Here is a 23,880-nt window from a genome sequence, read left to right as displayed (position 1 = left end):
ACAGCCCTGGTTACCTCATATTACAGAAAGGATGTAATTGCTCTAGAGGGTTCAGAGGAGATGTATGCAAATGTTGCCAGAATTGGAAAAGTGCAGCAGTAAGGAAGGATTGGATAGATTGGGCTCATCCTCTTCAGAGGAGGCTGAAGAGAGAACATAAGAACATAAGAAATAGGAGCAGGAGTAGGCCATCTAGCCCTTCGAGCCTGCCCCGCCATTCAATAAGATCATGGCTGATCTGTCGTGGCTCAGTTCCACTTTCCCGCCCTCTCCCCATAACCCTTAATCCCCTCTCTTATCAAGAACCCATCAACCCGCTTCTTAAAAATATTTAGCGAGGCAGCCTCCACCACTTCAACGGGCAGAGAATTCCAGAGATTCACCACCCTTTGAGTGAAGAAGTTCCTCCTCAACTCCGTTCTAAACCGCCTCCCCTTTATCTTGAGGCTGTGTCCCCTAGTCCTACTGTCTTTTTTGAGCGGGAAGAGTCTCTCCACCTCTATCCTATCCATCCCATTCATCATCTTATACGTCTCAATGAGATCTCCCCTCATTCTTCTAAACTGTAACGAGTACAAGCCTAGTTTATTCAGCCTCTCCTCATAGCTCAATCCCCTCAACTCCGGTATCAGCCTAGTAAACCTCCTCTGCACTCCCTCCAGGGCCAAAATATCCTTGCGCAGATGCGGTGCCCAAAACTGCACACAGTACTCCAGCTGCGGCCTCACCAATGCCCTATACAGCTGCAGCAAGACCTCCCTACTTTTATATTCAATCCCCCTCGCTATGAAGGCCAGCATCCCATTCGCCTTCCTGACCACCTGCTGCACCTGCAAGCTGGGTTTTTGCGACTCATGCACAAGGACCCCGAGGTCCCTCTGCACCGTCGCCTGCTGCAGTTTTTCGCCACGTAAGTAATAGTCCTTCCTACCAAAGTGGACCACCTCACACTTGCCAACATTAAATTCCATTTGCCATTTCCTGGCCCATTCGCCCAGCCTATCTAGATCCTTCTGCAGACTCTCCACACCCTCCGCACAATTTGCCTTTCCCCCAATCTTGGTGTCATCAGCAAATTTCGACACCCTGCACTCGGTTCCCTCCTCCAGATCATCTATATAAATGGTAAATAGCTGAGGCCCCAGCACCGACCCCTGGGGCACCCCACTAGTCACCAACCACCAATCCGAATAGCACCCACTGACCCCCACTCTCTGCCTCCTATTTGACAACCAATCCTCTATCCACGCTAACACCCTACCCCCAACTCCATGTCCCCTGACCTTCTGCAATAACCTCTTGTGAGGTACCTTGTCAAACGCCTTCTGAAAATCCAGAAAGACCACATCCACCAGCTCTCCTCTATCCACTGCCCTAGACACATCCTCATAGAACTCCAGTAAATTTGTCAGACACGACTTCCCTTTAATGAAACCGTGTTGCGTCTGCCCTATCAAGCAATTCCCTTCAAGATGCCTCGCAATTTCCTCCTTAATGACGGATTCTAACATTTTACCTACCACAGACGTTAAACTAACCGGCCTATAATTCCCTGCCTTTTGCCTGGCACCCTTCTTAAACAACGGCGTAACATTAGCCGTTTTCCAATCTTCCGGCACTTCCCCGGAATCCAGCGACGTCTGGAAAATAACCACCAAGGCATCCACTATCACCTCCGCCATTTCTTTCAGAACCCTCGGATGCATTCCATCCGGTCCTGGGGACTTGTCCACAATCAGCCCCTCCAGTCTGTCGAGTGATTGCAATGCACAAAATTGTCAGGGGGCTGGATGAGTGGATAGGAAAGTGCTATTTACCTTAGCAGAGAGCTCAGTGACTGGAGAACACAGATTTTCAAAGATCTTGGTAGAATGATTAGGAAGGGTGAGGAAAATTCTTTTCACTCGGAGTCTGGAACTTGCTGCCTGAAAGGATAGAACAGTAAAAAGTCTGACAACACCAGCATTCCCACGTCATGAAAGGATAGAGGCAGCAAACCTCCACTCAGGTGTGTGGGTGTGAACTTCCAGTGCTATAGACCAAATGCTGGGATTCGGCTCAGTGGCTTGTTTCTTGGCCAGCACAGACATGATGGGCCCAATGGCCTTGTTCTGTGCTGTAAAATTTATGATATCACTGATGTCCATGTATTCACTACAGTGAGGGTATTCTCAATTCCAGAAAGACTTGAATGTCCAATTCTTCTCTGCCTCCCTATACTTGAGCCATCGAGGCCTCTTGCATTTCTGAATTATACCTTTCAGATCAGCAGTCAGGCTGGTCTGCTTTCATTTGTGCACGGCAGGTATTCCCTGGATAAGCTTGCTGGATCACTGAGGGAAATCGCTTAAATATTTTGTAAACACTGATATTTTTCCTTTCCTTCAGCTGTGTATAATTATTTTGGATCAGTGATCCACATTGCAGAATGAGGAGCTAGGTGTGGGCAAAGATGATATCTTGCACACTTCCAAAAGCTTTGCGATTTAACATTTAAACTCATTTGAATTTCTATTGTGTAAATTCTATAAGTTCCTGTTACTGTTCAGCTGTGGGTATGCCGGTGTTGGACTGGCGTAAGACTAAAACCTGGTGTTGTCAGACTTTTCACTGTTCAGCTGCACATTTAGCTGTGGCAATTTTTTCCAAAGTAATCATTGCTTCCTCAGTATCCATTAGTTCCTTTCTTCACTTCTGCTTTCACTCAGCTTTTCTTAAAAGAATGGTCATGATGTTGTATAATGTTTCAAAGTTGTAAGTCTGTAACTTCCTTCAATGCAATAAGTGCATTAATGTTTCAATTTTTTAAAAACATAATGTTGTTTAAAGCCATTCTCAATAGATTATAAAAATTGCTTTATAAAAAGCATTCCAAGATAGACAACTGCAGTGTTTTAGTCCTTTTTTTCATATTAAACACAGACGAATCAGTTAAGATTGAACAATCTGATAAAGTAATAGGCTCAAACACTGTTGATGTTGTATCTTCTTTTGGAAGAAAATTCCAAAATCATTGGGCAGTCAGTCATCCCTTCCTGCAAGTAATAATTTCAACATCTATCTTGGCCAAGACTGTTACGGCAAGTGCATTTGGCGATAGCAAAACAGTATATTGTGCTGTGATGTGGAGTTGCTGGCGTTGGACTGGGATAGGCACAGTAAGAAGTCTCTCAATACCAGGTTAAAGTCCAACAGGTTTATTTGGTAGTGTAAGCTTTTGGAGGGCTGCTCCTTCACTCACCTGATGAAGGAGCAACATTCTGAAAGCTTGTACTATCAAATAAACCGGTTGGACTTTAATCTGCTGTTGAGACTATGCATAGTGACGTGGCCACATCATTAACTGTTTGTCCTTGTGTGGTATATCGGATCCTGAACATAACACACACAAGAGGAAGTTAAAAGGGAAATTGATGGAATACTGAGGAAGCTGAATTGTTACTTCGGCTGTGGCCATCTGGTCCATGCTAAGGAAACATAAACTAAACCCACAAAAAGCAATGTGGTGCGGTTGGAATATAATCCGCAAGGTGATTTCAAAGCACGTAACTATATTTCTTCAATGACTTAAACCCAGTTGATCTGAGAATTTTTTTCTTGAATATGATGCACGGCTTAATATTGAGTCGTTTTAAAGCAGGTTTGTGTTAAAGTAAATATGCTCTTTTCAAAACAAAAACTCGAAATAATTTTGTTCCCGCTCACAGCTGTTATTTACTGTACTAAAACCTCAGTGGGTGAGTTCTATTTTAATTTTCAAGGCTTATTGCAGGATTAATTAGTATTTAGTCATCAATGCTGGAATCTGTCATCTTTTTATGTTTATTGTAAAACTTGCAGTTTACATTCATCATGATTTAAATCCATAAGGTTTAACATTACAAGAGTCTGCTTATAGTGCACTCGTGGAGTGGGTGTGGATAGATCTTGCAAACATAATGACTGCAATCTGCGACTTTCCAATAAAATAAAATTCTTTTTAAATTATTAGTGGTATATGGAATAAGTAGGGAGGAAAATCAGCTCAAAGTAAAGAACCAGCGGTTTTTTTTAGAAAAGGGGAATCTGGCTGTCGTTTCCTGAACAGGGAAGTATGTTTATCTGAGTTTCCACCTGGTCTTAAAATGATGGAAATATAGTTCTCCTTATAATTCTCTCAGCCTTTCTGTACTTGTGCTTTATCTGTACCTGTTTTAAATAGAAAGACTTGAAGACTCGCAACAAGTATTACTGAACTCGACACTTGTTACTGAACGCAGAATGTGACACACGTCATTCCTTGCAGACTGAATCAAGACATTCTTTAAATGGAGACTACACACTTGTGTAGGTATCTGTATAACCTTTTTGGCCTTTACAACAAAGGTTTGGAGTATAGAAACATTGCAGCTGTTTTGTAGAGCATTGGTGAGACCACACCTGGAGAAGGTGCACAGTTTTAATCTCCCCTTCTTATAAGAACATGCATCCTTCCCTCAGAGGATGCAACAAAGCTTAACCAGATGAGGGGACTGTCCTCTGAAAGAGGGGTCGGGAGTAAACGAGGCTTGCATTTTCTAGAATTTAGAAAGTGATCTCAGTGAAACATAGGAAATTCTCAAGGGACAAAGTCCCGTCTTCATATTGAGGATACCCTCATTGTGTGTGCTAAATGGGATAGACTTTAAGCAGATCAAGCAACTTGGAAGTGGTTATCTATGAGGTGCTGTGGGCCATCAGCAGCAGAATTGTACTTAAATACAATCTGTAACCTCATGGCCTGGCATATCCCCCATTTATTCCCACCGAACCAGGGGATCAATCAAGAGTGCAGGAGGGCATGTCAGGAGCAACACCAGACAGCATAAGCAGCAAGTAATAGACAGCTAAGCAATCCAGAACCAGTGGATCAGATCTAAGCTCCACATCCTGTTCTGAATGGTGGTGAACAATTAAACAACTCGCTGGAGGAGGCTCCACAGGTATCCCCATTTAAAATGATGGCAGAGCCCCGCACATCTGTGCAAAAGATAAGGCTGAAACACTTGCAACGTTCTTTAGCCAGAAGTGCCGAGTGGATGATCCACACCGGCCGCCTACAGAGACCCCCAGCGTCACAAATATCAATCTTGAGTCAAATCAATTCACTGGATATTGCAAAGCCCATGGAACCTCACGATATTCTGCAATTGTACTGAAGCCTTGTGCTACTAGCCAATCTGCTCCAGTTCAGCTATAACACTAACACCTATCCAGCATTCTGGAATATTACCCAGGCATGTCCTGTACGCACTCAGCAGGACAAATCCAACCCGGACTATTAACACCCCGTCAGTCTATTGTTGATCATCAGTCAAGTGATGGAAGGGATCATTAACAGTGCGATAGCTGCACTTGCTTAGCAATAACCTGCTCATGGATGCTCAGTTTAGGTTCTGCCAGGGTCACTCTGTTATTGGTCTTATTACAGCCTTGGTTCAAACATGGACAAGAATTGAACTTCAGTGGTGAGTCCCTTTACATCAGGGCAGCTTTGTCCAAGTGTGGCATCAAGGAGGCTGGGGAAAGCCTTCAGCTGGAGTCATATGTGGCAGGAAGGATGGTGGTTAGTTGGCGGTCAATCATCTCAATTCCCAAGACATCACAGCAAGAGTTCCTCAGGGTAGTGTCCTAGGCCTGACCATCTTTACTTGCTTCATCAGTGATCTTCCTTTCTTCATAAGATGAAGTGGGATATTTGCTGATAACTGAACAATGTTCAGTACAATTCGCATTTCCTCGGATACTGAAGTAGTCCATGTCCAAATGCAGCAAGATCTATACAATATCAAGGCTTGAGCTGGCAACTAAGTGTGCCACTTGAGTGTTAGGCAATGACCATTTCCAAGAAAGAAGTTAACCATTGTCCCTTGATATTGAATGGCATTGCCATTGTTGAATCCCTCCACTGTCAACATCCTGGAATTTACCATAAACAAGGAACTGGCACAGTGGTTAGCGCTGCTGCCTCAGTGCCAGGGACTTTGGTCACTGTCTGAGTGGAGTTTGTATGTTCTCCCCATGTCTCCATGGGTTTCCTCCCACATTCTGATAGATGTGCTGATTAGGTGCATTGACCCAAACAGGTGCCGGAGTTGGCGACTAGGGAAATTTCACAGTAACTTTGTTGTGGTGTTAATGTAAGCCTTACTTATAACTAAAAAGAAACTTTACTTGAACTTGTAGCCACAGTATTTATCTGGTTAATCAAGAGCAAGTCAGAAGCTAGGAATCCTGCAGCAAATAACTAACCTGACTCCCCAGAGCCTGTCCTCCATCTACAAGGCACAAGTCAGGAGTATGATGGAATAGTCTGTTTGCCTGGACGAGTGCAGCTCCAACATTCAGTCAACACCATTGGGTCAAAGCAGCTCACTTGGCTGCCACGCTACAGACATTCAAGATGCACTGGAGGAATTCACCAAGGTTCCTTAGACGGCACTTTCCAAACCCATCCAGAAGGAGTAGGGAAGCCTGGGAATGCCATCATCTGGAAGTTCCTTGCATCACTCAGCACCCTGACTTGGATATGTATGTTTCCTCACTGTCACTGGGTCAAAACCCTAGAATCCTTTCAACAGCACAATGCTTGTACCTACACCTTGGATTGCAGCGGTTCAAGAAGGCAGCTCACCACCACCACCACCTCACAGGCAGCTAAGGATAGGAGATGTCAGCCTAGCCAGTGACAGCCCACATCCTGTACATTAATAAGGGGAAAAATTTCACTGCCCTCATCCTGTGGCTTATCTTGAGCGCAGGACTCCTGTTGCAGCTGAATAGCTGTGGAACTTGGTTAACAGTGGCAGTAAGGGGACGTCTGATAGATTGGGAAATGTTACAATAGTTTTCCTGTTTGTGGTGGTGTCTGCTGCTGCTTTCCTGCTGTTTCAGATTACATCAGTCTTTGGAGACAGGACTGGAGCAGCTGCTTCAGTTACTCATCTGCTAAGTCATACTTAGTCATTCTGATGAACGGGAGCTCAAAATCCACTGCCTCAAGAGTTGCTTTTATTGGGTTGAGAATCAAATTAGAAATGTTGAATTACACGGTAGCATGTCGGTCAATCTCCACGTTCCTATCCAGGTCAATGTGTAGTAGGACAGTGCATGTCAGCAACTCGAGAGGGGTGTGTCAGTCACACGGGGCACTTAATTTGTATCCTGTGTTTGGACAAGGACACAATGAAAAGAGATGCCATTTGTAATGTTTAAATTGGTGTTGTTGAGGACTCCGGGTACTCAAACTGCAAACAATGCATTATGTTGTGTCCCTGGACACAAGCCCAAAAAGCCTGGGTAACATGCTGTGGCTTTTGCTGAGTGTTACTGGTTTATTGAGGGGAGTGGGGTTGGACCAAAGGCTTTGATGTGGTTTTATTGCAAATCCTAAACTGAGACTTGAAAATGTGTTACTAATGAGATTAATGAACAGAATTGTTTAGCTATAGTTTTAAATACTCCATGTGATTCATAAAAGATTTAAGAAGTTGGATATCCCTATGTTAACCTTTTGTGATATTGGTGACACATTCATTACACTAAGTCACTATAATGAAGTGTAGATAGTAACATCTGAAATGTAACTTTGTTTTTTCTGGTGATGTAATTGTTTTTCTGCAGGACAGAACTAAAGACATGTCATTGTTTTGGACTTCTAAGTGATACCTATTGATCTCTGAACCAAGCTCCAGGCATCCTGAGGGCTGGGAGGGGATTTAAAGAGCTGAGTAAAATTATATGGAACTGCACAGCTGGGGAGGAGGCCATTTGACCTATTTGTGCTTATTCCTAGGTGGAGGTATCCATTCAATTCCACATTCCTGTTCTTTCCCTTTGTCTTGCAATTTTTCCCCTTCTCGAGTACTTAATTTTATCGGATTGCCTTCCAGCAGCTGTTAAAATACTGCATTTCACTCCTTAACTTCAGGGGATAAGGTTGGGGGGGGAGTAAAACCTCTTCGTACATCTGTTGTCTGATTGTCAATTTTAGAACATAAGAACATAAGAAATAGGAGCAGGAGTAGGCCATCTAGCCCTTTGAGCCTGCCCCGCCATTCAATAAGATCATGGCTGATCTGTTGTGGCTCAGTTCCACTTTCCCGCCCTCTCCCCATAACCCTTAATCCCCTCTCTTATCAAGAACCCATCAACCCGCTTCTTAAAAATATTTAGCGAGGCAGCCTCCACCACTTCAACGGGCAGAGAATTCCAGAGATTCACCACCCTTTGAGTGAAGAAGTTCCTCCTCAACTCCGTTCTAAACCGCCTCCCCTTTATCTTGAGGCTGTGCCCCCTAGTCCTACTGTCTTTTTTTGAGCAGGAAGAGTCTCTCCACCTCTATCCTATCCATCCCATTCATCATCATATACGTCTCAATGAGATCTCCCCTCATTCTTCTAAACTCTAACGAGTACAAGCCTAGTTTATTCAGCCTCTCCTCATAGCTCAATCCCCTCAACTCCGGTATCAGCCTAGTAAACCTCCTCTGCACTCCCTCCAGGGCCAAAATATCCTTGCGCAGGTGCGGCGCCCAAAACTGCACACAGTACTCCAGCTGCGGCCTCACCAATGCCCTATACATGGAAGCAGTTTTCCCACATTTGTTGCATCAGACCTTGATTTGGGACACCTTTTTTCTCCAAGGACAATTGTGGATGGGCAATAAATGTCAGCCTTGCATGCTGCAAATGCAGAATAAATGAACCTCTTATTGATCTCCAAAATGTCGGTCCCAATCTGTAGGTTGGCTGTCCCTTCCTCTCAGATGGCAGCAGGTTTTGTTACTTGAGGCACAATTGGGAGCACTCTTATCCCTAACTCTCAAAGTTCTGGGTACAAAGCTAATGTTCCATTGCAGTATTGCGAGGAATGCTGCAATATTGAGGGTGTAGTATTTTTGAGTGTGTTTAAACCCAAGCTCTCCTTAAGATTGATGTAAAGATATCATGGCACTCTGTCTTGGCTCAATTAGCATTGCAAAAAAAAAAGTGGTCATGGCAAATTGGCTGCTGTTTCTTTTGGATAAGATAACATTTAAGAGACTTATGACAGCACGGTGGTTTGCACTGCTGCCTCACAGCACCAGGGACCTGGGTTCGATCCCCACTTGGGTCACTGTCTATGTGTGAAGTCTGCACGTTTTTCCTGTGTCTGCATGGGTTTCCTCCCACGGTCCAAAGACATGCTAGTTAGGTGGATTGGCCATGCTAAATTCTCCCTCCGTGTACCTGAACAGGTGCCGGAGTGTGGCGACTAGGGGATTTTCACAGTAACTTCATTGTGGTGTTAATGTAAGCCTACTTGTGACTATTATGTCTAAACAGATACTGTTAGAAATGTGAATCATCTACATGATCAGCGATGTAAACTTGGGGCATGCAGAGAGTTTTATGTAGAGCTTCATGCTAAACCTGCACTGTACATGGTTGGTCGAACGTTCAGCACAGGGTTGTGTTTGGCTACCTTGTCTCCAGTAGCATTGATAATTGGATGGCCCACAACAAAGATGACATTTTCTACTTCAGTGACTATACCTCGCAAGCACTTAATTGGCTGCAAAGCACTTTAAGGCATCATGTCATGAATGGTGCTATGTAAATGCAAGTCTTTATCTGTTTTTAAACTGAACAGTCCAAGCTTGTTTAGTCACAAGTCCCTCATCCCGGTCTATACTAGTCTCTTCTCAAGGTCATGAGCACTTTAAAATTCATTGACATACTTTGAATAATAATATATTTTAATGGATGGCTTAAGGTCACTTTTACCTAGTTCCCCTGCTCATTCTAGATGCACACTAGCAAAGCAATGCTTTACAGTGTGTTTGGACCAATGAAACTATTTTTTCCCATTAACCCACAACCTGAACACTTGATATCCTCCAAGTGTACAGTAACAAATTTCAGTGTGAAATGTAATTGACACAGTTTTTAATTGTCCTGGTTGTTGTGGGTTTTGTGGTCAGCTATTCCTGACACTACTCCTACAGACTTTCTGTGGGCTTTTGCATTACTTCTTGTGGCTGTTAAGAAGATTAAACAAACATCCTCCATAGGGGATCGTGGATCAAGCTGACTGAGTGGATAAGCCTCAACTCTCCCTGTCCTGTTCAGTGCAGTTATCCCTAACCCTATCAGTGCAGTATCTACAGTTTTAAAGTTTTTAAAATTTAATTTACCAGTGTCACAAGTAAGGCTTACATCAACACTGCAATGAAGATACTGTGAAAATCTGCTAGTCGCCACGCTCTGGCACTATTCCGGTACACCTGAGGGAGAATTTAGCATGGCCGGTGCACCTAACCAGCACGCCTTTTGGACTCTTTTAGGCATTTGAAATCAGTGAGTAAAGCTGATTGCTTATCTGAATGATTAGACAGCATCTAATGCACAGAAGAGCTGTTGGGACAAAACAATTGCCAGTTGTCTACCTTCTGAAATGGAAACATAAACTAGGGGAATTGGTTAATTATGCCAAGGGGGGGGGTGTGTGTGTGTGTGTGTGTGTGTGTGTGTGTGTGTGTGTGTGTGTGTCTGTGTCTCTCACTGTTCACACTTTGAAAAGATTTATTCAGGTTTTTGAAGTTAAATAAGATGCAAAAGTCCATTGAAACTATTTCTCCATTTTCAAAGGCAACCACCATGCATGCAATCTCACACATTGGCCTGGGGCCCACACACTCGCACCAGTAGAAAAAGAAGAATAAGATAGCCTTATAGGGTTTCTTTTTTACAATTCACAAATGATAAAACAGGAGTATAACTTCAGCAGATTCTTGGTGTGGTTGTTTCTGTTCGGTCACTGTTGAGCCTGTGTGGCTTGCTTCATTTATGCAAAAGACTTCATTTGATGTATTATTGTCATGTGTATTAGCATACAGTGACAAGTATTGTTTCTTGCATACTGTTCATAGAAAAGGAAAGGAGAGTGCACAGAATTTAGTGTTACAGTCAATGCTAGGGTGTAGAGAAAGATCAATTTAGTGTGAGGTAGGTCCATTCAAAAGTCTGATAGCAGCAGGGAAGAAGCTGTTCTTGAGTCGGCTAGTTCAGGTTTTCAGACTCTTTTGTATTTTTTTCCCTCAACAGAAGAAGGTGGAAGAGAGAATGTCTGGGGTGCATGGGGTCCTTGGTTATGCTGGCTGCTTTGCTGAGGCAGTGGGAAGTGTAGACAGTTAATGGATGGGAGGCTGGTTTGTGTGGTGGATTAGGCTACATTCGTGATCTTTTTGTGGTTTCTTGCAGTCTTGGGCAGAGCAGGAGCCACACCAAGCTGTGATACAATGAGAAAGAATGCTTTCTCTGCATCAGTAAAAGTTGGTTAGAGTCATTGCAGACATGCCAAATATCCTTAGTCTTCTGAGAAAGTAGATATTTCTATGTATGCTAAGCTCTAAAGCCAACTTGGCCACGTTTTAAAACTTAGCCGGGATGTTGGGATTAGCTTAGAAAATGACTTCATTCTTTGAAAGTACAATGCAGGTAAGACTTTTTCAAAGGCAAAACATGCCTTCATGGCCACAGCTGAAACTTGTTTTTGAAAGTTAGACAATGCTTGTACCAAGTAATTTCATAACACAGATAACCAAAAGGTTAGAATGCTCTCTATATAAGCTGTACGTGGGTAGTGTAAGGTTTGGAAAGAGTCTGTCAGAACTAGCTTTGGCTGCTCTCGTTCTCTTCTTCCCAATAACTAAGTGCTTTTTGCTTCTGTAATGTGGCAATTTTAAATGCTGCTCAATAAACTTCGTGTCCAGTGCTGTCTATTCTGAGAAATGAATGGACCCTACAGTTGTCCTTGTGTGGTTGTGCAGGTTCTTCCCCTCAAGATGGTTACTTTGCAAACGAGGTACAACATCTGAGACAGCACATCAATCAGCCTGTGTTTAGTGCAGTGTTGGCTTTTTCTTCTCCCCCAACCACCTCCCACCATCCCCCTTCTCATGGTAAGAATATGTCACTGGTTGTATATTCCAGAGAAATAATCAGTTCAGTGCTGCAGTTATTGTTTCAGAACAGCTAATTCTGATTTCTTGTCTCAAACATTGAAATGCCTTGATGTGAATTGATAGGAATTGAAATGTTTAAATGCTCTTGGGAGTGGGGTTGTATGTCTGTCTTTATCTCATGCAGTGGAATGCAGCAACCTCAGTGGTTTTCCATAGATTTTTAAATCCGGCTGAAAAAGACTTAAATTGTATCTTCATGAAGCATATTTTTGCATAGCTGAACCAGCAACAGTAAGAATCTTTTTACAAATCTGATATTTTTAACTGTTTAAACTTGGCTATATAGTAGAATCTCTCAAAAGGCAATCATGTTGGTCGAGTTTCCCACCTCGTGCTGGTTGAGAATGTTATGCTGCCTACAGCCAGACGAGAGGAAATGGAAATCTGAGATAAAGTATTAATCCCTTTCAGCGGCAAAAGGCTTTTTAACATGTGTGGGTGACACTCGATCTCTTGCATGTGCAGTTGCTGGGATCTAAAGGGTACCTAATCTGTACCATTTGCTAGTCAAAATATTAATCCTCGTAATTGTGACTTTATACAATCGCACTTTGCATTTATAGTTTGGACTCTCCCTTTAATGCTGTGGCGCATGTGTTACTGAGACTCTTTGTCTCTCAGCTGAAGGCTGGTGTGTGTGCTCCATAATATTCCACTTAATGGAAAACAGGTGTAGTAAACTGTCCATTTGAACAGGCAATTTTCCAAATTAGGAGCCAACGGTGTAGCCACAGGTGTTTTCCCAGTCAAAGAGCATGTGTGCAAGTTTTACTTTCTGTCGAGATATGCAAGCTAACAGCTGACTTGGTGGATTGCCTGGCAGGGTACAGTATAAACACCACCCCTACCCACTGCCCCTAATCCATTTCCAAAGTTAGCTCTGGCCTATTCACAGGTCTGCAGCCTTTAGAAGCAGAAGCTGCTGTCTGCCTTAGGCTTTACATCAATGTGTTTGAGTTTCGAACTGACTTCATGAAGGTTAGGAAGGATGAAGATAGTCTCAAAGCAGCAGTTGATGATGGGAAGAATGTTGGAGTGGCCTTGGGAATGTTTGAGGGGTGAAGTTTTGAGATGTTTTTGCCAAAATGCTCCAAGAGCCAAAGGAGAAGTATTAGAATAAGTAATGTTTAAAATTGATGGGGTGGGTGGGGAAATGTAATTTAATGTATTTGACATGTATAGTGGCACAGTGTTTAGCACTGCTGTCTCTCAGTGCCAGGGCCCTGGGTTTGATTTCCAGCTTGGATCACTCTGTGTGGAGTTTGCACATTCTCCCCATGTCTGCATGAGTTTTCTGAGTGCTCAAGTTTCCTCCCACAGTCCAAAGATGTGTGGGTTGGGTGGATTGGCCATGCTCAATTGCCCATCAGTGTCAGGGGGATTAGCAGGTAAATATGTGGGGTTACATAGGCCCTGTGGTCAGTATGGGCATGATGGGCCAAATGGCCTCCTTCCCCACCGTAGGGATTCTAAATAGAAGCCATCTGAAGGGGGGAAAACACCCAAAGATTAAATGGGACTTTATCACAGCTGAACTAACATGAACCGTGAGTGAGAAAAGTAGCTGCTTTCAATTAAACAGCCTATATTAAACTATCCCTGGAACTATGTTAAAATTTCAATAGGTGTGTTTAAATAATCTTTAATGGTAAGTCAATAATGTAGGGAGTTGGCTGAGAGATGACAGCATAGAGAGGCTGTGGAATTTATGCACCAGAACACTGTGTTCGTGCGCCTCTACACAGTCTGTACTTTTCAACCAGGGTAAATTTAAATAGAAACGAGACCTTCAATTTTCTGATGTCCAGGTTACCACCAACTTGTCCTGGCCACCCCCCTCCCACCACCACCACCACCCCCATGCCTCTACTTTCTTAGAATGCTAAGGAAATTTGGCATATCAGCTACGATTCTCACCAACTTTTACAGATGCACCATAGAGAGCATCCTTTCCAGATGTATCTCAGCTTAGTGCGGCTCCTGCTTTGTCCAAGATTGCAAAATAAACTACAAAGTGTTGTGAATGAATCCCAATCTAGCTTCCATCCATTGACTCAGTCTATACTTGCCGCTGCCTTAGAAAGGCTGCCAACATAATTGAGGACCCCACACACCCTGGAATCCTCTTCCTTTTGGAAACAAATCTGAGGTCACGTACCAACTGACTCAGTAGCTCCTTCCCTGTTGCCATCAGACTTTTGAATGGGCCTTTTTTGTATTAAGTCGATCTTTCTTTCTTTCTTTCTTTCTTTCTTTCTTTCTTTCTTTCTTTCTTTCTTTCTTTCTTTCTTTCTTTCTTTCTTTCTTTCTTTCTTTCTTTCTTTCTTTCTTTCTTTCTTTCTTTCTTTCTTTCTTTCTTTCTTTCTTTCTTTCTTTCTTTCTTTCTTTCTTTCTTTCTTTCTTTCTTTCTTTCTTTCTTTCTTTCTTTCTTTCTTTCTTTCTTTCTTTCTTTCTTTCTTTCTTTCTTTCTTTCTTTCTTTCTTTCTTTCTTTCTTTCTTTCTTCTTTCTTTCTTTCTTTCTTTCTTTCTTTCTTTCTTTCTTTCTTTCTTTCTTTCTTTCTTTCTTTCTTTCTTTCTTTCTTTCTTTCTTTCTTTCTTTCTTTCTTTCTTTCTTTCTTTCTTTCTTTCTTTCTTTCTTTCTTTCTTTCTTTCTTTCTTTCTTTCTTTCTTTCTTTCTTTCTTTCTTTCTTTCTTTCTTTCTTTTCTTTCTTTCTTTCTTTCTTTCTTACCCTAGCTATGATTGTAAGAGTATATTCTGTACCATCTCCTTTCCTTCTCCACGTACTTTATGAGCAGTATGCTTTGTCGAGTGCGCACAAAATTTTTTTTTTTTTTGCTGCATCCCAGTACACGTGACAATAATAAATCAGAACATAAGAACTAGGAGCAGGAGTAGGCCATTTGGCCCCTTAAGCTTGTTCTGCCACTCAAGATCATGACTGATCTTTTTGTGGACTCAGCTCCACTTACCCACCCACTTGCCATAACCCTCGCTGTTCAAAAATTTATCTATCCTTGCCTTAAACATTTCAATGAGGTAGCCTCAACTGCTTCACTGGGCGGGGAATTCCACAGATTCACAGTTCTTTTATGTGAAGAAGTTCCTCCTCAACTCAGTCCTAAATCTGCTTCCCCCTTACTTTTGAGGCTGAGCCCCCTAGTTAACCATTACTTTCAGCTTGATTAGCTAATAAACTCATTTAATTTCATCTCAGAGATAGTTTTGTCTTAACCTGAACATGATGATATTTGCACTCTGGGATATCTGCAGCTCTGACTGCTGACCACGGGTTTTGAGCTCTCAGCTGAACGATGAGAGCACAGTGCAGCCACCTCCCAATAGAAGGCACAGGGGTTTACAGCTTTCTCTACCACTCTGAAACTGGAGTCTTTCCAAAACATTGGAAGTGTAACTGCAAATATAATTCTCATTGCAACCATACATGCCTGAGCTCCATCTTGAGAAGCAATCCTCGTAACTGAGGCAACCCAATAATGCAGCAAATTGTACTTGGTTTATTTTACTGACTTTTTTTAAACTGAGGTGTGGCACAGTGGTTAGCACTGCTGCCTCACCAGAGCCAAGGACCTGAGTTCAATTCCGATCTCTGGCTATATGGAGCCTGCGCGTTCTCCCCTTGTCTGTGTGGGTTTCCACCCACAGCCCAAAGTGTGGGTTAGGTTAATTGGCCATGCTAAATTGATCCTAGTGTCAGGGATTAACAGGTTAAATATGTCAGGTTACGAGAATAGGGCCTAGGTGAGGTTGTGGTCGGTACAGACTTGATAGGCCGAATGGCCACCCCCCCCCTGTGGGGATTCTATAATTCTCTCTCTTTTTCCAATCTGTATTTATGGTGTTAAAGGTATTCAACACCTTGGAAATATTATTTGACAATGAAGTTTTGTCCTTTTTTTTGAAAGCAGAAACTAACTGGTCCCCAAGCTCCCATATCTGTGTCCTGTGGGCAGGGAAGGTGTGGGAAAAGTAATCTCTCTGAAGGGAGATGAGACATAGCTTTTGTTTGAAATTATAAAGTGTAGGACACGCCCGTGTGCTGTCTGCATTGCTAATCGGCTCCAAGCCAGATGGAAAGAAGATAGTCTCCCACTCCAAGGAATGTGGCAAATTGAAATAGGAAGTCTGGTGTTGAAATTCAAATCTTTCTTTATATCCTTCCGCTGGTATTGTTGATATCTGACATTTTGGGTAGGGCAGGCACTTGTTTGAGCAAAAAAAACATCCATGTTGTTGAGCATTAAATTGCTGTGCCTTTGTTTGCCAAAGTGCTACCCAGTGACAAGGAGGAATTTGGGAATATTGGCAATTTTGGCTCCTTAACGGAATGTTCCACAGAAATCCATGGGCAGAATAATGTACTCCCTCTGTATGTACTTGGATCTTGAAAGGCGCTATATAAATGCATGATATTTGTGTTAATTTTATTTGTTTGTGGGACGTGGGCATCGCTGGTTGGCCAATATTTATTGCCCATCCACCATTGCCCAAGGGCAGTTGAGAGCCAACCACATTGCTGTGGTTCTGGAGTGGGTCAGGCCAGGTAAGGATGGCAGATTCCCTTTCCCTAAAGGACATTGCGGAACCAGATGGGTTTTTCTGACAAAACGGTCATCGATAGATTCGTAATTCCAGACGTTGATTACTGAATTCAAGAATTCAGATTACTGATTACTGAAGATTACTGAATTCAAGAATTACTGAACACAAGAGGTTATTGCAGAAGGTCGAGGGACATGGAGTTGGGGGTAGGGTGTTAGTGTGGATAGAGGATTGGTTGTCAAATAGGAGGCAGAGAGTGGGGGTCAATGGGTGCTATTCGGATTGGCGGTTGGTGACTAGTGGAGTGCCCCAGGGGTCGGTGCTGGGGCCTCAGCTATTTACCATTTATATAGATGATCTGGAGGAGGGAACCGAGTGTAGGGTGTCGAAATTTGCTGATGACACCAAGATTGGTGGAAAGGCAGATTGTGCGGAGGGTGTGGAGAGTCTGCAGAAGGATCTAGATAGGCTGGGCGAATGGGCCAGGAAATGGCAAATGGAATTTAATGTTGGCAAGTGTGAGGTGGTCCACTTTGGTAGGAAGAATGGTAGGAAGGACTATTACTTACGTGGCGAAAAACTGCAGCAGGCGACGGTGCAGAGGGACCTCGGGGTCCTTGTGCATGAGTCGCAAAAACCCAGCCTGCAGGTGCAGCAGGTGGTCAGGAAGGCGAATGGGATGCTGGCCTTCATAGCGAGGGGGATTGAATATAAAAGTAGGGAGGTCTTGCTGCAGCTGTATAGGGCATTGGTGAGGCCGCAGCTGGAGTACTGTGTGCAGTTTTGGGTGCCGCACCTGCGCAAGGATATTTTGGCCTTGGAGGGAGTGCAGAGGAGGTTTACTAGGCTGATACCGGAGTTGAGGGGGTTGAGCTATGAGGAGAGGCTGAATAAACTAGGCTTGTACTCGTTAGAGTTTAGAAGAATGAGGGGAGATCTCATTGAGACATATAAGATGATGAATGGGATGGATAGGATAGAGGTGGAGAGACTCTTCCCGCTCAAAAAAGACAGTAGGACTAGGGGGCACAGCCTCAAGATAAAGGGGGGGCGGTTTAGAACGGAGTTGAGGAGGAACTTCTTCACTCAAAGGGTGGTGAATCTCTGGAATTCTCTGCCCGTTGAAGTGGTGGAGGCTGCCTCGCTAAATATTTTTAAGAAGCGGGTTGATGGGTTTTTGATAAGAGAGGGGATTAAGGGTTATGGGGAGAGGGCGGGAAAATGGAACTGAGCCACGACAGATCAGCCATGATCTTATTGAATGGCGGGGCAGGCTCGAAGGGCCAGATGGCCTACTCCTGCTCCTATTTCTTATGTTCTTATGTTCTTAATTCAAATTCCACCACCTGCCGTGGTGGGATTTGAACCTGGCTCCCCAGAACATTAGCTGAGTTTTCTGGATTAATAGTCTAGTGATAATACCACTAGGCTATCGCTGCCCCACATACTAAGTGGGTTTAATACCACTAAAATGCAATGATGTGCACTTTTTATTTGACTGGTGGGTTAAACAAAGGCATTTGGTTTTGCTTAGCCTGTACTTTATGTTCCTCGAGTTTGCCTTTTACACTCTTGCACACGCATAAAGGGTGCGTATCTAATGTTTTCCACTAAGCCAATGCTTCATTCTTCAGCCCTTGCTGTTTATTATCGACTCGCATGGAAAAGGCTTCCCTTGAGCCAGAGATTTGGAATATTTTTGGATGCCTGGGATGTTTGAATAGGATTAGACCCCCACTGTCTCTAATAACAGGAATTATTCTGTGGAGTGAATCTCTGAACAGGACAAGCTGGTCCCCTGAACATCCTGGTACAAAAGTATAAGCCAGAAAATCGGGAAGGTAAGAATACTGGTCCAAACTAGGCTTGTATACCTTTTAAAATGGACCACTAGTAAAAACTGGGATGTAAGCGTACTGCTCCAAACTGTTTTTCTTTCCTATTTGGATTGCACTTGAACATGTTTTTTGCCAAGAACAAGGGCTCTTATTGTTCAAATATTGGTCTTGTCTATTTAAAAATCTTGTACCAGGGAGAGCTACAAAGAAGGCGCACAGTGGTTAGCACGGCTGCCTAACAGCGCCAGGGACCCAGGTCCGCTTCCCGGCTTGGCTGACTTTGTGTGGAGTTTGCACCTTCTCCCCGTGTCTGCGTGGGTTTCTTTTGGGTGCTCTGATTTCCTCCCACAAGTCTAAAGATGTGTGGGTTAGGTGGACAGGCCGTGCTAAACTGCCCCTTAGCGTCAGGGAGATTAGCAGGGTAAATACATGGGGTTACGGGGATAGGGCCTGGGTGGGATTGTTGTTGGTGCAGGCTCGATGGGCCAAATGGTCTTCTGCACTGTAGGAATCCTATGATAAGGGAAGGTCTGTTTTTGCACTTGCTGATTTGATCGATTCCCTTTTTTTTGTTTAGGTTCCCACCATGGTTTACCATCCCGAGTTTGAAAAAGCTGGAAAAGAGCCGGGTCTGCAGATCTGGAGAGTGGAAAAGTTGGATCTTGTCGCAGTGCCCAAAAACCTTTATGGCGACTTCTTCACCGGCGATGCCTATCTCGTAATGCGCACCATTAAACAGCGGTCTGGAGGCTTGCAGTACGATCTGCATTTCTGGCTGGGTGAGTGCTTGCTTTTGAAGCCTTCTGCTGCTATATTTATATTACAGTCAACACTTCACTCTTTAGAAATGTCACTCCGGTGAAGTTGCCAACTGCGACTGATTGAAAGGCTGCTGTGTAGAATGTATTTTCGATAACAACGCAGCTGGTGGAATTCCAGTTGAGACTAGCCAAGGAATTAAACCAGTTGCAGGACTTTCACACACGTCTGAAGTCAACTCTGAAATAACTGCGTCAACGATGTGAGTTGGGAGTAATTTGTGGATCCAATCCCACTGGTTAATGCATTGTATCAAATTCTGATTTAAGAAAGTCAAATGCATCTTTTTAACGTGCACGGAATTCAGTGTATAAATCGGCACCTGAATGTGATATTTCACATTTAAGTGAAGTATGGTGATTTCAACATGTTAATAGCTTGTCTGTCTCATGCTTCAATTTCAGAATACAAAAATCTTTTCAAAGATGTGTGCTCCTCAAGGGGCTGCTGACTTGTGTTTTCCAGAGCTCATCATCCTCTCCATTGTCTCTGTCATTAAAACCAAAACATTGAATGTTCAAGAGGCAGCTGGATAGCATTTTGGGTGAATGGGATCTAAGGTTATGGGGGACAAAGCAGGATTAGGGTCATGAGTTGGATGATCGGCCACGATCATAATGAACAGTGGAGCAGGTTTTAAGGGTTAAATGGCCTGCTCCTTCTCCTTCTATATTTCTACAAAGACCACAAGCTATTGTACAAAAATGTAACACTCTGGAAATGAGCAATCAACATTTGGAAGTGGAGGAAAAGCTCGGAGCAAATAACTTGATGAAAGATCCCACCTGAGAAGTGATTCCCTCTTCCAGATGTTGACTGGTGTCTATTTCCAGTATTTGTGTTTTCATCTAGAACCTGACCATTGAAGTGCGCAGGAGCAGCTGGCCAGATGCAGTGCACTGCTTGTTTAATGAAGGCTGCCACTGTCCTGGGTGTCGCAGAGGCAACGAGCCAGGTCCTGAGAGTTGGACACTACTTCTCTGTTGTCTTTTGGAAATTTGTGCAAAAATAAAAACGTAATGAATCACAGACACCAGAGGAAACAATAGGAGGGAATATTTTTGCCACATGTACATATTAGCATTTTGTTTGTGTTTTTGTCTCGAGAGATTCTGAGCTGATTGCTGTGGGGCAGGACAGTATTCAAGGTTTTCCTGTCTGGAACTTGCTGTGGTTTCAATGCTTTTGAGAGGGATCACTCTTCCCCACCTAATGTAATGACCTAGAAAAGCAACTGCTATGAATGTAAAACCAGCTGCCCCTGTACAGAGTGTATCTCCAGTCTGTCCTCTGTTCCCACGTAGATACATGAGCATTTAAGGCTTGAATCTTTTTCTATTATCATTCTCCAAGTAAATTGTGGCCAACTGCATCTTGGATATCATAGAATCCCTATCATGCAGAAAGAAGGCCATTCGGCTTGTCATGTCTGCACTGACCCATCTCTTTTTGAATCTTACCCAGATCCTGTCCCCATGTACTTATCCTGCTAGTCCCCCTAACCTACACATCTTGGAACACTAGAGGGCAATTTAGCTTGGCCAATCAAACTGCGCATCTTTGGACTGTGGGAGGAAACCTGGAAGAAACCCATGCAGATACAGGGAGAACATGCAAATGCCACATAGTCGGTGACCTGAGGCTGGAATTGAACCTGGGTCCCAGATGCCGTGAGGTAGCAGTACTAACTACCATGCGACTGTATTGTCCTTTTTCCAGGGTGCTCTTGCATCTGTAAGAAGTCTCTCAATATCAGATTAAAGTCCAAAAGGTTGATTTGGTATCATGAGCTTTTGGAGCACTGCTCCTTCATAGGTGAGTTACCTGATGAAGCTTGTGATTCCAAATAAACCTGTTGAACTTTAACCTGGTGTTGTAAGACTTCTGACCATGCCCACCCCAGTCCAATGCTTGTTGGCATCTCCACTGTTACATGAGTGGGAGTATTCAGTGTCCTTGGCTTTCAGAGGTCCTGAGGGCCCAGTTTATGGCCACCTTCCATTGCCCTGTACAAGGACTTGAGCAGTATGATCTATTTTCATACTGGCCCCTATTTAGAAGCAGGCTTAAGATTAGCAACCCCACTCTGAATGGAGCTCCTCCAAATGATAGACCTCCAACCAATGTCAGACTTCATCCATCACTGCTTGCACTTCCTCACCCTGTGATTCTTATCATGGGCTGTGATTTCTCCCCCTTCCTACAATGTATATCTCTGTGTACTGGGGATTACAGGTACTTCAGTAGGTGGTGATGTGGGTGAAAGATGATTGTATTCTCAGTGAAGAGAGCGGATGGTAGTTTGTGAATAAGCACCCTCGCTCTTGGGGAATTCATGTCTTTACACGTTGTCATGGTTGAGTGTAACTATTGCATGCAGACACACTGATCTGACATTGTGCCAAGCAGGGCAGTGGTGGTTTAGTGGCATTCACTAGGCTGGTAACCCAGGATAATATCCTGAGGATCCAGGTCCCAATCCCACCGCAGCAGATAGTGGTTACTCAATTTTAAAAATCTGGAGTTACAAGTCAGATGATGACCATTGTAAATTGTGACCTGGCTCTCTAACATCCTTTTTTAGGGAAGGAAATCTGCCACCCTTACCTGGTCTGGTCTACATGTTACCATGGGCTGGGTCACATGGTGACTTGTAACTGCTCTCAAATGACAACCCATTGCGTTGATGAGACTTGGGCAGCAAATGCAGTCTTGCCAGTGATACCCACATCCCACAAAAGAATAAAAACCAGTGTAAGATATTGAACAGTGTGGGACATTGACTAAATGAAGAGGCCCATCCTCTTTTGAAGCAAGTGGATGCGAACTCTTCTTGTTTCCTGGGCTTAATTTTCCTCCTGCCCTTTAAGGTGCTGTCTCTGTCACATGTCGGTCTTTAGGGATAAAATGCTTTCCAACCTCTCCCATCCACCCAGTCCTGCTTTTATTTTGCAAGCTGGGATTCAAAACTATTCCAAGTATGTCCCAGTTTTTGTGGTTTTAAAAACCTGGTGATTAGATCCATGGAAATTGTTTCCAGCAATACGTTCAGTCTGCGTCTCTTCAAATGTGGAATGTGTATTTAAACTTCCTTTAATTGTGCTATTTTCATTCCTAATATCTTGCTACATTCTTGACAGTTTTGTTTTACAGCTGCTATTTGACAGTAATGTATGTACGTGACTTTTTCATGCCATTACAATGTTTTTGCCTATATCCCATTTTATTTTACATGCTGATTGGTTGATGGTGCTCACGGTTTTAGTAATTTGCTCCAATGTTACCAATCTCAGTTGCATATTTGAGACCATTCAGCCCTAACAAACCTTCCCAGTGTCCCAGGACTTACAGTAATGGCATTGTACGGCACCAAAAGAAGCCATTCGACCCACTGTCTGTGCTAGCCCTTTGAAAGTGCAATCCAATTAAGCAGTACAATCCCTTTGGTCCCATTTCCCCCACCCCTGCTTGCCCCTGAGAGAAATGTATCCTTTTGAAAGTTCCAATGGCATTTGCTTTCCAGGCAGCACATTGTGACTCAAACTCAATTTTGTTATTCATTCAAGGGATGTGGGTGTCACTGGCTCAGCCAGCATTTATTGCCCTTCCCTAATTCACCTGGTGAAGGTGAGCTGCTGCCTTGAATCCCTGCAGTCTGTGCTGTGTAGGTACACCCATAATGCTGTTAGGGAGGGTGTTCTGGGATTTGACCCAATGACATTGAAGGAACCATGATATAGTTCCATGTCAGGGTGGTGAGTAGCTTGAAGAGGGTTGGGGAGAACTTCCAATTGGTGTTCCCTTGTCCTTCTAGATGGTAGTGCTGGTAGATTTGGAAGGTGCAAGAAGGAATATCTTGTTGAGGAGCTGGAAAGGAACATTATCGTTGTCATTAGTTGTTTTTCATTCTGTTTCACAAAGCTGCAATCTGAGATATTTGACAGAAGTCCTGAAACTTTGGTGTGTGAAAGGTGGGAGTTCCTGTCACTTAGGGGAACATTCTCTGCTGGTGTGTATTTACAAACCTGATCATTTTTGTTTCCCTCCTGATGTGCAGGTGATGCATGTTCACAGGATGAGAAGGGAGCGGCTGCTGTGTTCACCGTGCAGATGGATGACTATCTTGGCGGCAAGCCGGTCCAGTACAGGGAGGTGCAGGGCTACGAGTCGAACGTCTTTCTTGGCAACTTCAAGTCTGGCATCAAGTACAAGGTTAAAAAAAAAAATTGCCAGTGATTTAAGAAACAGTAACTTAATTCAACACTTGCCAGTCAGTGAGGCCAAGGTTCTGTATTTTGGCTTTGCGTATTTCCTTAATCAACACAAGACTTCAAATGCCATCTTGATAAATCCCTGAAACTGTTGATCGTGTTTGTCCTTTTTATAAAAGCAGCTTGTTTGAAAATTTCCTAAGTTCATAATGTAAGAAGCAACAAGCCTGGGTCCATGAGCTGAGTCCCAAACAGTTCGACACTAGACAGTAGGAGCCAAATGTTAAACTCCATTCGCAGTGTGGGCTGAGATTTCCCCCAGACTGGGGCTGTTGAGAATGAAGGCTGTCCCCCAGATGATCAAGTTCTGGAGAGTCTTTGTTCCACACTGGAGAGATCGAGTTTACGCAGTCCAGTGATTGTTGG

General features: G+C 43.5%; 1 protein-coding gene across 3 annotated transcripts in view; it reads left to right on the top strand.

The window, feature by feature from the left end:
- Positions 1-23,880, top strand: part of LOC145358447 (gelsolin-like) — a 66,273-nt gene that overhangs the window by 4,439 nt on the left and 37,954 nt on the right. For 2 of the 3 annotated variants that reach the window (XM_080212542.1, XM_080212540.1), the window contains exons 2-3: positions 19,002-19,203; positions 23,301-23,455. In XM_080212542.1, the coding sequence (XP_080068668.1) occupies positions 19,011-19,203; positions 23,301-23,455 (348 nt within the window). In that variant the 5' untranslated portion in view covers positions 19,002-19,010. Of the gene's footprint in view, positions 1-4,201; positions 4,327-19,001; positions 19,204-23,300; positions 23,456-23,880 lie in introns of all 3 variants that reach the window. The other variant, XM_080212541.1, reaches the window with a different exon arrangement.

The sequence above is a fragment of the Carcharhinus amblyrhynchos genome, chromosome 25 (genome assembly GCF_965287045.1).
Source record: "Carcharhinus amblyrhynchos chromosome 25, sCarAmb.v2.hapA, whole genome shotgun sequence".
Taxonomy (NCBI): Eukaryota; Metazoa; Chordata; class Chondrichthyes; order Carcharhiniformes; family Carcharhinidae; genus Carcharhinus; species Carcharhinus amblyrhynchos.
Note: the sequence above shows the minus strand (reverse complement) of the source record. Positions and strands in the feature narration are given on the sequence as shown.